This window comes from Rhincodon typus, chromosome 8 (assembly GCF_021869965.1).
Source record: "Rhincodon typus isolate 14 chromosome 8, sRhiTyp1.1, whole genome shotgun sequence".
Lineage (NCBI taxonomy): Eukaryota > Metazoa > Chordata > Chondrichthyes > Orectolobiformes > Rhincodontidae > Rhincodon > Rhincodon typus.
Genome location: NC_063339.1, coordinates 77,581,109 through 77,594,135, shown reverse-complemented (window position 1 = coordinate 77,594,135; position 13,027 = coordinate 77,581,109). Strand labels below are relative to the sequence as shown.

The 13,027-nt window shown below is 41.2% G+C and overlaps 1 protein-coding gene across 1 annotated transcript in view; it reads right to left on the bottom strand.

The window, feature by feature from the left end:
* Nucleotides 1-13,027, bottom strand: part of vps39 (VPS39 subunit of HOPS complex) — a 93,301-nt gene that overhangs the window by 6,878 nt on the left and 73,396 nt on the right. The window contains exons 21-24 of the mRNA XM_020535715.2: nucleotides 7,838-7,883; nucleotides 7,206-7,355; nucleotides 4,274-4,408; nucleotides 1,708-1,799 (exon numbers count right to left, since the gene is read on the bottom strand). Coding sequence (XP_020391304.1) covers nucleotides 1,708-1,799; nucleotides 4,274-4,408; nucleotides 7,206-7,355; nucleotides 7,838-7,883 — 423 coding nt within the window. The remainder of the gene's footprint in view (nucleotides 1-1,707; nucleotides 1,800-4,273; nucleotides 4,409-7,205; nucleotides 7,356-7,837; nucleotides 7,884-13,027) is intronic.

Sequence of the window (13,027 nt, the reverse complement as noted above, 5' to 3'; positions counted from 1 at the left end):
TCCAAGACAAGTTGCAATAGGTCCCCAGCAGATACCATCACCCTGGCCCTACGCTCAACTGGATAATGAGAACACCTCCGTCAGACTCGTATTTATTGATCTACCTTCAACACCATAATTCCAACTAAACTCATCTCAAAACTTCGAGACCTAGGACTCTGTTCCCTTCTCTGCAATCAGATCCTAGGCTTCCTGACCCGTAGACTGCCAACACTGAAGACAGGTGACAACACCTCCTCCACAATAATCCTCAACACGGTGCTCTGCAAGGCTGCGCAATCAGCTTCCTACTACATACTTACTCCACACGACTGTGTGGTCAAATTCAGCCATAACTCCATTTACAAATTTGCTGATGACACCATAATGGATCAGATCTCAAACAACAACAAGACAGAGTGCAGGAAAGAGATAGAAAGTTTAATGGCATGGTGTAAAGTCACCATTCTCTCCCTCAAATGTCAACAAAATGAAGAAGCTGGTCATCGACTTCAGGAAGCGGAGTGGAAGACACGCTCCTGTCTGTATCAGTGGTGTTGAGGTGGAGATGGTGCAGAGCTTCCAGTATCATCAACAATCTTTTCTGGTCCATCCAGATTGATGCTACAGTCAGGAAAGCATACCAACGCCTCTACCTCCTTGGAATGCTCCACAATGACTCTTACCATTTCTAATAGATGCACTATAGAAAGCATCGTATCCAGATGCACCACAACTTGGTACGGCAACTGCTCTGCCCAAGACTGCAAGAAATTGCAGGTAATTGTGAAAGTAGCCCAGTCCATCATGCAAATCAGCCTTCCTTCCACCAATTCCATCTACATTTCCCACTGCCTTGGGAAAGCAGGCAAAATAATCAAAGATCCCTCCCATGCCAGTAATACTCTCTTCCACACTTTCATTGGGCAGAAGATACAAATGTTTGAAAATATGTACCAAAGATTCAACAACAACTTCTTCCCTGCTGTTATCAGACTTATGAATGGTCCTCTCATATTAGGGTTGATCTTTCTTTGCACTTTCATTGTAGCTGTAACAGTATTCTGCATTCTGTTCTATTATGTACTTATGTAAAGGTATGATTTGTCTGGTTAGCACACAAAACAGTACTTTTCACTGTATCTCGGTCCATATGACAATAATATATCAAATCAACACAAAAGATATTTAACTGTTCCTCCATAACACACATCATAAAAGTAATAAAGCTAATAAATTGTGCTGCTAGAGTCCACCTGTTTGGATTAGTTTGCAATAGTACATCTTTGTTGTGAAGCAATCCAGCACAGTATGAATTCCAGGATTACTATGCATACTGACAATGATGTAACAGAATTCACACCAGATATGGCAAGCCATTTATAAATTAATGAACTCAAGAACAAAGATCCATTTTACAGTATAGCACCAAATATTGCAAATACCAAGTGAAAAAGCAGAAAACAGCAGTTTTTATGCCAATTCTGACATTTAGAAGTCTGAAGCTTTTTCTTTCGTGTTGTTATGTATAGCCGAAGTGGCTCTTTATGGGCATAAATTACATTTAGAAACATAATTATTACTGCTCGTTGTTATTCATAGGTCAAATGGATATAAAACAACAGTTAGTATTTTTGGCAAACACTCCAAACACCATTTTTGCCAATGACTGAATGGAGATCAGATTCTAACAGGTTTGCTATAGGGAGAAATATTTATTGACTGAACCTGTTTCCAATTTTCTTCTTGCAGACTCGACAGATTTTTTCCTCCGTTATGATGCACTTCACCTCTTGATGATAAATTCTCTGCTCCTGGATCTATTAGATTAAAAAAGAAGAGAATGTGCATTCATATGCCATCAAAGTGGTTTACCCAGCCAATGACGTATTTTTGTTGTACAGTCACTGATAGAATAGCCAAATGCTATTTGCCATTTTCTGCATACCATCCACCACACCCAGAGAACTTCCTGTTCTTCAAATAGTGTCACTTACATTTCTACATACACTTGAGGGAACTATTTGTTTTAATATTTTATCTGAAAGATGGCATCATCAACAATACAGTACTCAGTGTTACACTAAAGTGTATCCCTAGATTATGCGATAACAAGGTGTAGAGCTGGATGAACACAGCAGGCCAAGCAGCATCAGAGGAGCAGGAAAGCTGACGTTTCAGGACCTGCATCGGCAGTTTCTACTATCTCTCCCTAGATTATGTCCTCATTTGTTTTTGAGGTTCTTAACTGAAGCTGAAATTGTCATCATTGAAGGTATACCAAATAAAATATGCAAACTGGCACAAAATCTGATAGCCCTTCATAACCTTTTTGAGGCATTCCACTCCCGGACATCCCAGATGTCCTCGTTTTTCAAGGACTGCAACTTCCCCTCCACAGTGGTCGAAAACGCCCTCGACTGTGTCTCTCGCATTTCCTGCAACTCATCCCTCACACCCCCCACCCGCAATAACAACCAAAACAGAATCCCCCTCGTCCTCACATACCACCCCACCAACCTCCAAATCCAACGCATCATCCTCCGACACTTCCGTCATCTGCAATCTGACCCCACTACGAAAGACATTTTTCCCTCCCCACCCTTATCTGCTTTTCGGAGGGACCACTCTCTCCGTGACTCCCTTGTCCGCTCCATACTCCCCACCAGCCCCGGCACTTTTCCCTGCAATCGCAGCAAGTGCTACATCTGCCCCTACACCTGCCCCTACACCTCCCCTCTCAGCCCGATCCCAGGCCCCAAGAAGACTTTCCACATCAAACAGACGTTCATCTGCACATCTGCTAATGTGGCATACTGTATCTGCTGTTCCCGTTGTGGCCTCCTCTACATCGGGGAAACCAAGCAGAGGCTTGGGGACCGCTTTCTGGAACACCTACGCTCGGTTCGCAACAAACAACTACACCTCCCAGTCATGAACCATTTCAACTCCCCCTCCCACTCCTTGGACGACACGTCCATCCTGGGTCTCCTGTATTGCCACAATGATGCCACCCGAAGGCTGCAGGAACAGCATCTCATATTTCACTTGGGAACCCTGCAGCCCAAGGGTATCAATGTGGACTTCACAGGCTTCAAAATCTCCCCTCCCCTGACCACATCCCACAACCAGCCCAGCTCGTCCCCGCCTCCCTAACCATTCCTCCCACCTCAAGCCCCACCCCCATCTCCTACCCACTAACCTCATCCCACCTCCTTGATCTGTCCGTCCTCCCTGGACCGACCTATCCCCTCCCTAACTCCCCACCAACTTTCACCTTTACTGGCTCCAACCCCGCCTCTTTGACCTGTCTGTCTCCTCTCCACCTATCTTCTCCTTTATCCATCTTCTATCCGCCTCCACCCCCTCCCTATTTATTTCAGAATCCCCTTCCACTCCCCCATTTCTGAAGAAGGGTCTCGACCCGAAACGTCAGCTTTCCTGCTCCTCTGATGCTGCTTGGCCTGCTGTGTTCATCCAGCTCTACACCTTGATATGTCAAATAATTAAATTCAGTTTCCTATCTTTTGCTTTATCTAGGGCTTATATATCACACATTAACCTGCTTTCTTACCCCATTCAATTACTTTTCTTGAAATTTTGCATTTATCAATATCAGAGATGTTACTGTCGAAAGGCATAATTTAGTCTTGGGCAGTCGAGACTGAAATTTAAGGTCAAAGCATGACTACTTATTTTTCCATACTCAGCCCTGATTTGTCTCACGCAAAAGAACATTTCAAGGTATCTTCCCCCCAGTGTTCCCAGACAAGCCATTTCGTAGCATCTCTGGATAAGGTTACTAAATTAGGGGCATGTGTGCCATATAGACCAATGCCCAAATAATTTCCCTTAAAATTTTTGGATCTAGAGATTACTGTCTTCCCAAAGTCAGTTCTGAATTTCAATTAGAGTCTCAGAGGTAAACAATCTCAGTGATTAATCCACTGTACGAATCAATTCCTGTTAAAGAATTTGTAATGGGTTAAGAGGTGAGTATAAGTTGCTCCTAGCCATTTAGTAAAAATACTCAGTGTCTATTGGAGTAGGACTGAATGGGAAGTGATTTCATTCATCAGGGCTCTTTAAAGGGCAGAAGTATAAAATTTAGCTAAGCCCGTTGTAAATTGATGCAACCAACAGTGATGGAATTTGCTTTCTTGTCATTGCAATTCTGCATGTAAGAGGAATGGAAAATACTTTTGTTTGTGGAGATCCTATGCTTGGATTACCAAGGCTTATCTGAAACCAATAATTTTAATCTCTGGGTCCTAGTGCAAATAAGTGGACTTACACGAAGGAACTCTGCATGTAGGAGACCTTTCATAACTTGATTGCAGCGTCGTTTCTGAGCATTTCCTTCAAGAACATTCTCCAGAAATACTCGGATCTCCCGGATTTGCGTGTTGGCAGGTAGCAGGTTCAAAGTCTGCAGAATCATTTTTAACAGAAATTTTACAGAAGAAGGGAAAACATCCCTGCATATTAACACAGAGAAATGCTGCTCAGTATTTATACCTAGTATGATGTTTTACAACAATTTCAATGTTTACTTTTGATGCTTTGTAACTATCAGCCTCAAATGGAAGGGGTTTGCTCAAAAAATCAGCTCTGAGGTACTCAATAAATGAACTGGTTGCTAACTCCCACTTGTCAGCCTCACATGAACAATGGCCAGTTGGTTAAAACTTCCCTGAGCAGGCAATGTTTTGAGGGCTAATTTGTAATCTTATAGTAATTATGTATTGTTGGCACCTTCTATTATACATACACAAATCTTCGTATGATTTCAGAATTTTACAACATGGACCAGCATTTTCAGAGAAACAGTTCTACCTTCCAAAATCAGCACTCTAGTTGCCCACGATAGTTCTGTCACAGATCTAGCTGAACACCAGGCACCAAGTAATTTCAAATCCTTCTCCACATGCTGAATCTGTAAAAATTCTCAGAACTGCACAACTGTATTTGATACATTCTTATGCTAGCACCATGCTCGCACAGGCTCCTTCTTGTGAACATAAATACACTTAAACAAGGAACTGCGGAAAGATGTGTTGTCGAATAGTCAATTTTAATATCTAGATAATGTAGTACAATTGTAATAAGTTGCTTGACTAAGTTCCTTTATCCTTAACGCCTCATGATTTTCAGCTATTACTGGAATACTTTATTTAAGCTCTACTGTGATGACAGAAGCAAAATATTTGGTCATTTTGTCTGCCATTTCTTTGTTATCTACTATATACTTGCTCTTTTACTTTTTTAAATATACCTGTAGAAACTTGTTATCTGTTTTACAACCTTAGCTAGCTTCCTCTCATACTCTAATTTCTTCCCCTGATGACTTTTTAGTTATTCTCTGCCATTCTATATATTCCAACATGTCATCCGACCTAACACTCAACTTTGTGCAGTTGAATGCTTTTTGCTGAAGTTTGATAGCGTGTCCTCCCTTGAAGATTTATCTTTATAGTAGGAATTTACTTATGGTGAGTATTCTGAAATGTCCCCTTAAATGTGTACCACTGAGCCTCTATTGCCATTTAGTTTCTTTGAGTTTCCTCTAGGGTTGCCTTAACTCTGATTATTAATTAATCCTGTCACATTACACATTACTGAAGTCAAACATAACCTGCTTTCTGGTCGGTTTAAAAACTCGAAGAAAGAATTTCAAAACCGTTCTTTGGTCTCATCCAGAGTACTACTGCCAGTTTTCAGTCTATCTGTAGATTAAAGTCAGCCATGACTATTGCCATTTCTTTATCACAAGTAGCGAATATTTCCTTATGCATACTTATTTCACATTGTGGGGGGGTGGGGACACAGATCATTTCCACTAATTATTTCTTTCCTCTAATATGCCTCATCTCCACCCAAACTGATTCTGAATCCTGATCTCCTGAACCAAGGCAATCTCTAAATATTGCACAAATGCCATCCTTGATTAACAGTTCTACCCTTCCAGCTTTACTTGACTTTATACTTTTCTTTCATATCATATACTGCTCAAAATTCAGGACCCAGTCCTTGTCATTCTACAGCCATGTCTCACAATGTCTGTAGTTCAGCCTTCAGCTCACTAACTTTGATTCAAAGTTGTTTGAAATTCAAACACTTATTGCTGAAGATCAGATTGATAGAGGAGCTCCCACATGCCACAGCCTCGACATATCACCTGTCCTGTTATCCGAAATGAATTTTAGTTATATTATTCACTTATTTACGTTGCCTTTTAAATACTTAATTAACTTTACAACCAATTTGTATACTGTGCTAAAATTTAAGAATAGAAAAGACTATAACCACTTACCAAAGACACATTGAACAGCTAGCTCCTTTAACTAGGAAACCATGCAATAATAAGATTTTGGAGTGGATTTGTAGTTCGGGTTGTGGATGTTGTGGTTGGTTGGCTGGCTTGCTTGCTGTTGTTTCGCAGACGTTTCATTACCTTGCTGGGTAACATCATCAGTGCAGCCTCCAATGAAGCGCCATTGTGTACACGAAGGGTACACGAACACCAACTGGCTACAAAAAGACACGACCAATACGCACTCATCTTTATCCACATGGGTAAGGAGAACCACCAATTCGATTGGACAACACCAAGACCCTGGGACAAGCAAAGCAGAGACAGGCACAGGAATTCCAAGAAGTCTGGTACTCCACGAAGAAAGCCATCAACAAACACACAGAACTCGACCCCACATACGCTCCATTGCGAAGGAAAACCAGAAGTGAGGTAATCCAGCTCAACGGACTCCAGAGTTTAAAAACCAGGTGGGAAAACACAATGGCGTTTCACCGGAGGCTGCACTGATGATGTTACCCAGCAGGGTAATGAAACGTCTACGGAACAACAACGAACCAGCTTGTCGAGCCAACCAACCACAACGCATAATAATAAACTGCATGAAGGAGGGAATCAAATAGGAGTTGAATCTGTATGACTGGTGTTATGACTGGTGGTAGCCATCTAGCCAACCAAGCTAACATACATACAGAGGCTTTAATATCAGAGATCATAAAATTTGCTTTCTTATTGCTGAGTAGAACACACAAAAAAGGTCACTTGCCTCATATTTCAAATTCAATGTTGGCCAAGGATCCCTAGCACTTCACTGCAATAATTCTTTGTGCAGTTTGGCCTTGTTGACAAGCACTAAAATAAAAACGGGCACTGAATTTTACATCTGCCTGTCCAGATACAGCCCTGACAGTACCTTTGTGGTGTCAAGTTTGCTGTGGTGCAGTTCTAGTACTTGTAGTGCAGCCTGAAGATTTGCCTGTGGCTCTGCTATTTCCATCCGGATTGGTCCCACCCAATGAATGTCAGGTGGCGACAGGTACATACGTAGTAGAGAAAGATATACCTAAGGAAATAATTGAATTGTTTGTGTAATCATTCACCTTTCAAAGTGCTATGATTATGATCTAGAATATAAAAACAAATCTTATGACAACATTTAATTGACAATTTTAATACATTTCTGACTGACGTGACTAGCTATATGAGGCAAGTTAGTAAGTAAAGTAACTACATGAAACCTTGCAGTTCTCCATCAACAAATGCATCAGCACCATATACTCACCAAGTGCTGAATATGACTGCCCTGATCACTATTGAACAACTTGCCCGAATCCTCAGAGGAGCTCCCCTTTCTTTGCCTCCACTTAACTCAAGAGTACAGCAGACGATAGTTAAGCTGTTTCTATCGATGGATAGATCTTATTTTAGCTACCTCACTCCCTTGGGCAAGTGCTACAAGACTGACCCCTACAGTTTAAAACAGCAATTCTATTATTCATGTCCTAAATAAACTGCACAGGATGGATTAGCGCTATGTACACTCACATCTTTGTCAGCTTCCTTGTTCAAGTCATAATGTTTGTGACAGTACCTGAAATGGGAAAGAAGAAGTACTTATTAAAATCAACCTATGTAAATCACATCTATTTGAACTATATTAATAAGGGTAAAAACAAGTGAACTCTGCTCAAAAAGCAAGTTTTCAGAAATAGAAAAAGCTACATACAACTTGGTAAGATTAGTGAGAAATCAATTCAATAGGTGATTTTCTAATATGTGCCTTGTTGGTATTGTCACAACTCACTGAGGTTGTGCACTGGAAACCAAGCCCCACTGTTCCACAAGTTGTCACAAATGTGAAAACTTATATTTAACTATTGAATTGTTCAATCTTACAAAATGGTCTAGTTGAGGTTAAAAGAATTCACATGCCAGGTTTTTCATTGACAGGTAATAAACTAGTTATTGTAATCAAGCTTTTCACTAAAATCAAAAAGCAAGAAAGAAATGTGAACTGTTAGTTTATAACTCCAACCTAATCTCTACCCCTTTTTTTTAAATATTCCCACACAAATACAATCGAACTAATAAAGAGATAGCCCAAGACAAGTATTGTGGGTTGGAAAGACAAAGCACCACAGTTCTGGTACCAGTCTGGATTACAGTCGTCGATGAGCTGTTTTCTGTTAGTTTTCTCCTGCCTCCTTCCAATGCTTTGTTAACAAAAATTGGATACACTAATTTTCAGTCTGTCATTCACAGGTTAAAAAAGCACCCTTTCAATGCCTCTGAAGATGGATCATCCCCATTTTGCTTTCAATAAAGACAGATGCAGAGTGCAGTTCCGCAGAAAATGGTGAATGAAAGCAGCTTTCTGTTATATCCCCGCACAGGGGAGAGGGAGAGAGGAGAGCACGAGAGAGCAAGAAAGATTTAGGTGCTTTCTCTTTCACACGCTGGATGTTTTCCTCTGCTATCTAAACACTTGCTGAGGAACCACCATGTGACTGTTAATATGCTGAGCCCTTGGGCCCACACCACTGCTACAGATGCAATGGACTGTCATTGGGCCAGTGGGGGGACACATATACACAGGAGCACATACATGCATCCACACAAAGTCATTCTGTTGAGCATTCTTCCCCACTGCAGAACAGGCAACATATAGCTACAACTCACAATGAGTTACAGTAACTCATTTTTAAAACTGCAACATCTTCCACAGTTTTCCTTGGCTTAAACAAGTACCTGTTGCTATTTTTTTTTAGTCCAGTCCAAAACAAAAGTGGTCTTTTACAGTCCCTTATACTTAAGAGTTAAAGCAAAATCAGAAGTTCCAGGGAAAGTACTTAGTTTGGAGCCCTGATTTGCCAAAAAATGGTTCCATGGGAACTCCTGCTGATGGTCCTATTAGGAACTGTCAGCATATAAACTTTGGCTGTTTGGCTCAGGAGTTAGCTAACTGTTTTACCTTGAATGACTTGGTGCATTCAAACTACCTATAAAATCAAGAGTGTCTTCATATTCTTGCCACCCTGGTGCTGCTAAACACCTCCCTGCTCCCATCAACCTTGCCCCCAAGTACCCAGACTCCAATCACCAACTTCATTCATCTCCAGTTAACCCAGTCATTCTACTCCCCTACTTCCCCTGGCATCTCTGACTCTTTTGTTCCATTGATGTCAGACCAGGGTAGAGGTGCCTTTGGGGCTTTGTGATGATAGAGGGTTGGTGAGGCACACTGAGGAATCAGGTAATGAATAGGAGTGAGACTGGTTGGATAGTGATCGAGAGTCAAAATCCAGAATGAACTAAAACTGGTTTTTAAATCGCGTGGGAACATTAAACTGAAGGCAGAGTTCAAACAGCATTCCTGATTTTTTTCTTCACAGATACTGCCAGACCTGCTGAGCTTTTCCAGCAACTTTGTTTCTGTTCCGGACGACAAAGTGAGTGTGGTGCTGCTTTTATGCTTGCCACTAGGCCTCCCTACTCCCTTCAACAAATCCAGACTGTGGCCAAAATAGGAAGTTCCTGCTGCAGCCAATATGAAGTGAAAATAAGTTAAATTGAAGTGCTATCTGCAGCCTAAGCTACAGCTTTGCCACTAATGGGAAGATCTGGGCCCATGAATATTTATAGCGGTCAGTTTAATAATCACAGGAAATTTAATGAGATAAAAGAATTTTCCATCTAATACCCATTTATAACCTCGGTAAGTTTAGCATCATCTGCAAATTTTAGAGTACTGCTTCTATATCCAAGGTTAGGATGCTAAAAATTAAAGAGTGTAATGGATCAACAATTTACCAGAGGAGAACAGCGTGGCAAATCACATCAATTCTTAAGAATACCTATCAATGGCTACCCTTTTGTCTCTGTCACTAAGCCAATTTCGCACGTGTCACCAATTAGCCTTTTAAGTTCATGAACCGCCATTTTTAAAAATAGTAATCTGTTTCTTAGATAGGAGTTGAAAGTGCCTTTAAAATGTGTCCCCAATGCTTCATACCTAAGAAAATGAGCACAATTTGTAAAGCATTTGCAAATTAATGCAATCTCACAATCTTGCTTTTATCAGTTTTATGACTGGGAGATTATACATGAAATTAATCTTGAACCAGTGTAATAAGACTGAAGGAAACATGACTAGCTATGTGAAAAATTCTCTGATCTTTTGCAATAATGTGGCTGATATACCCGGAATCTGCTGGACCCAAGTGCCAGATAAGGAGGATTTAAAGGTTGGGAGGGGACGGACGTGTACATACTGTCACACATGCACACCCCTCTCCCCCCAACCTCCCCCTCGGGATATACTGAGAAAGATCAGTCTGAGGCTGGTGCAGTTGGGAGAAGGAGCAAGTTAAAAAGTCAGGGCAGGCAGGAGCGAAGCAGGTAGGACTGATAAATTAAACTGCACTTATTTCAATACAAGAGCCTAACAGGTAAGGCAGATGAGCTCAGCACATGGTTGCGAACACGGGACTGGGATATCATAGCTATTACAGAGATGTAGCTTGGGGATGGACAGGACTGGCAGCTTAATGTACCAGGGCACAGATGCTAAAGGAAGGATAGAAAGAGGGGGTAAACAAGAGGGTGTTTTTGATTAGGGATAACATTACAGCTGTACTTAGGGAGGATATTCTTGGGAATATGTCCAGGGAAGTCATTTGGGTGGAACTGAGAAGTAAGAAACAGATAAAAACTCAGCAGGTCTGGCAGCATCTGTGAAGAAAAAAATCAGAGTTAACATTTCCTCAAAAGGGTCACTGGACCTGAAATGTTAACTCTGATTTTTTTCTTTACAGATGCTGCCAGACCTGCTGAGCTTTTCCAGCAACTTTGTTTTTGTTCCTGATTTACAGCATCCACAGTTCTTTTGGTTTTTATTTAATAAGAAAGGGATGATCACCTTATTGGGATTGTACTATAGACCCCTCAATATTCAGCGGGAAATTGAGAAGCAAATTTGTGAGGAGATCTGTAAGAATAATACAGTGGTTATGGTAAGGGACTTTAACTTTCCAAACATAGGCTAGGACTGCCATAATGTTAAGAGCTTGGAAGGAAAGGAATTTGTTAAGGTTGTACAAGAAAATTTTCTGATTCAGAATATGGACGTACCTACTATGGAAGGAGCAAAATCTGACCTATTCTTGGGAAACAAAGCAGGGCAGGTGACTGAGATATCAGTGACCATAATTCTATTGGCTTTAAAATAGTGATGGAAAAGGATAGACTGGATCTAAAAACGTTAAACATCTAAAATGGATGAAGGCCAAATTTGATGGTATTAGCTAAAAAGAAAGCTAAAATCAACCAGAAGTTGATTGGGGCGGATATTTACAGGTAAAGGGATGGGTGGAAAATGGGTAGCCTTTAAAGAGGAGGTAACGACAATCCAGAGACAGTACGTTCCTGTTAGGGTGAAGGGCAAGGCATATGTAGGGAATGCTGGATGACTAGAGAAATTGAGGTTTTGGTCAAGAAAAAGAGAGAAGCATATGATAAGTACAGACAGCAGGGATCAGGTGAATCCCGAGAACAGTATAAAGGCAGTAGAAGTATACTTAAGAAGGATATCAGGAGGGCAGAAAGGGGACAAGAGATAGCTTTGGCAGGGTTAAGGTCAATCCAAAGGGAATCAACAAATACTTTAAGGACAAAGAGTAACTTGGGACAGAACAGGGCCTCTTAAAGATCAGCAAGGCCACCTAAGTGTGGAACTGCAGGAGATGGAAGAGATACTAAATGAGTACTTTGCATCAGTGTTTACTGTGGAGAAGGATATGGAAGCGTGAAAACATGGGGAAATAAATAGCGACAACTTGAAAAATGTCCATACTACAGAGATGGTGGTGCTGCACGTCTTAAAATACCAAGAAGGTGGATAAATCCCTGGGACCTGATCAGGTGTACCCTAGAACTCTGTGGGAAGCTAGGGAAGTGATTGTTGGGTCCCTTGCTAAGATATTTGTATCATCAATAACCACAAGTGAGGTGCCGGAAGACTGGAGGTTGGTTAATATGGTGCCACTATTTAAGAAAGGTGGTAAGGAAAAGTCAGGGAAGTGCAGACTTGTAAGTCTGACGTTGATGGTGCCCGACGTTGATGATGCGCACATTGTTGGAAGGGATTCTGAGGGACTTGTATTTGGAAAGGCAAGGACTGATTAGGGATAGTCAACAAGGCTTTGTGTGTGGGAAATCATGTCTCACTAATGTGACTATTTTTGAAGAAGTAACAAAGAAGATTGATGAAGGCAGAGCAGTGGACGTGATCTATATGCACTCAGTAAGGCATTTGACAAGGTGCCGCATGGTGGACTGGTTAGCAAGGTTAGATCACATGTAATACAGGGAAAACTAGCCATTTGGATATAGAACTGATTCAAAGGTAGAAGACAGAGGGTGGTGGTGTAGCGTGCTGATCAGACTGGAGCTCAGTGGTACACTGCTGGTCACAAGGATCAGTGCTGGGTCCACTGCTTTTCATAATATATATATAAATGATTTGGATGTGAACATAGGAGGTATAGTTAGTAATTGACACCAAAATTGGAGGTGTAGTGGACGGCCAAGTAGGTTACCTCAGAGTACAATGGGACCTTGATCAGATGGGCCAATAGGCTGAGGAGTGGTAGATGGAGTTTAATTTAGATAAATGTGAGGTGCTTCATTTTGAAAAGGCAAATCAGGGCAGGACCTACACACTTAATGGTAAAGTTC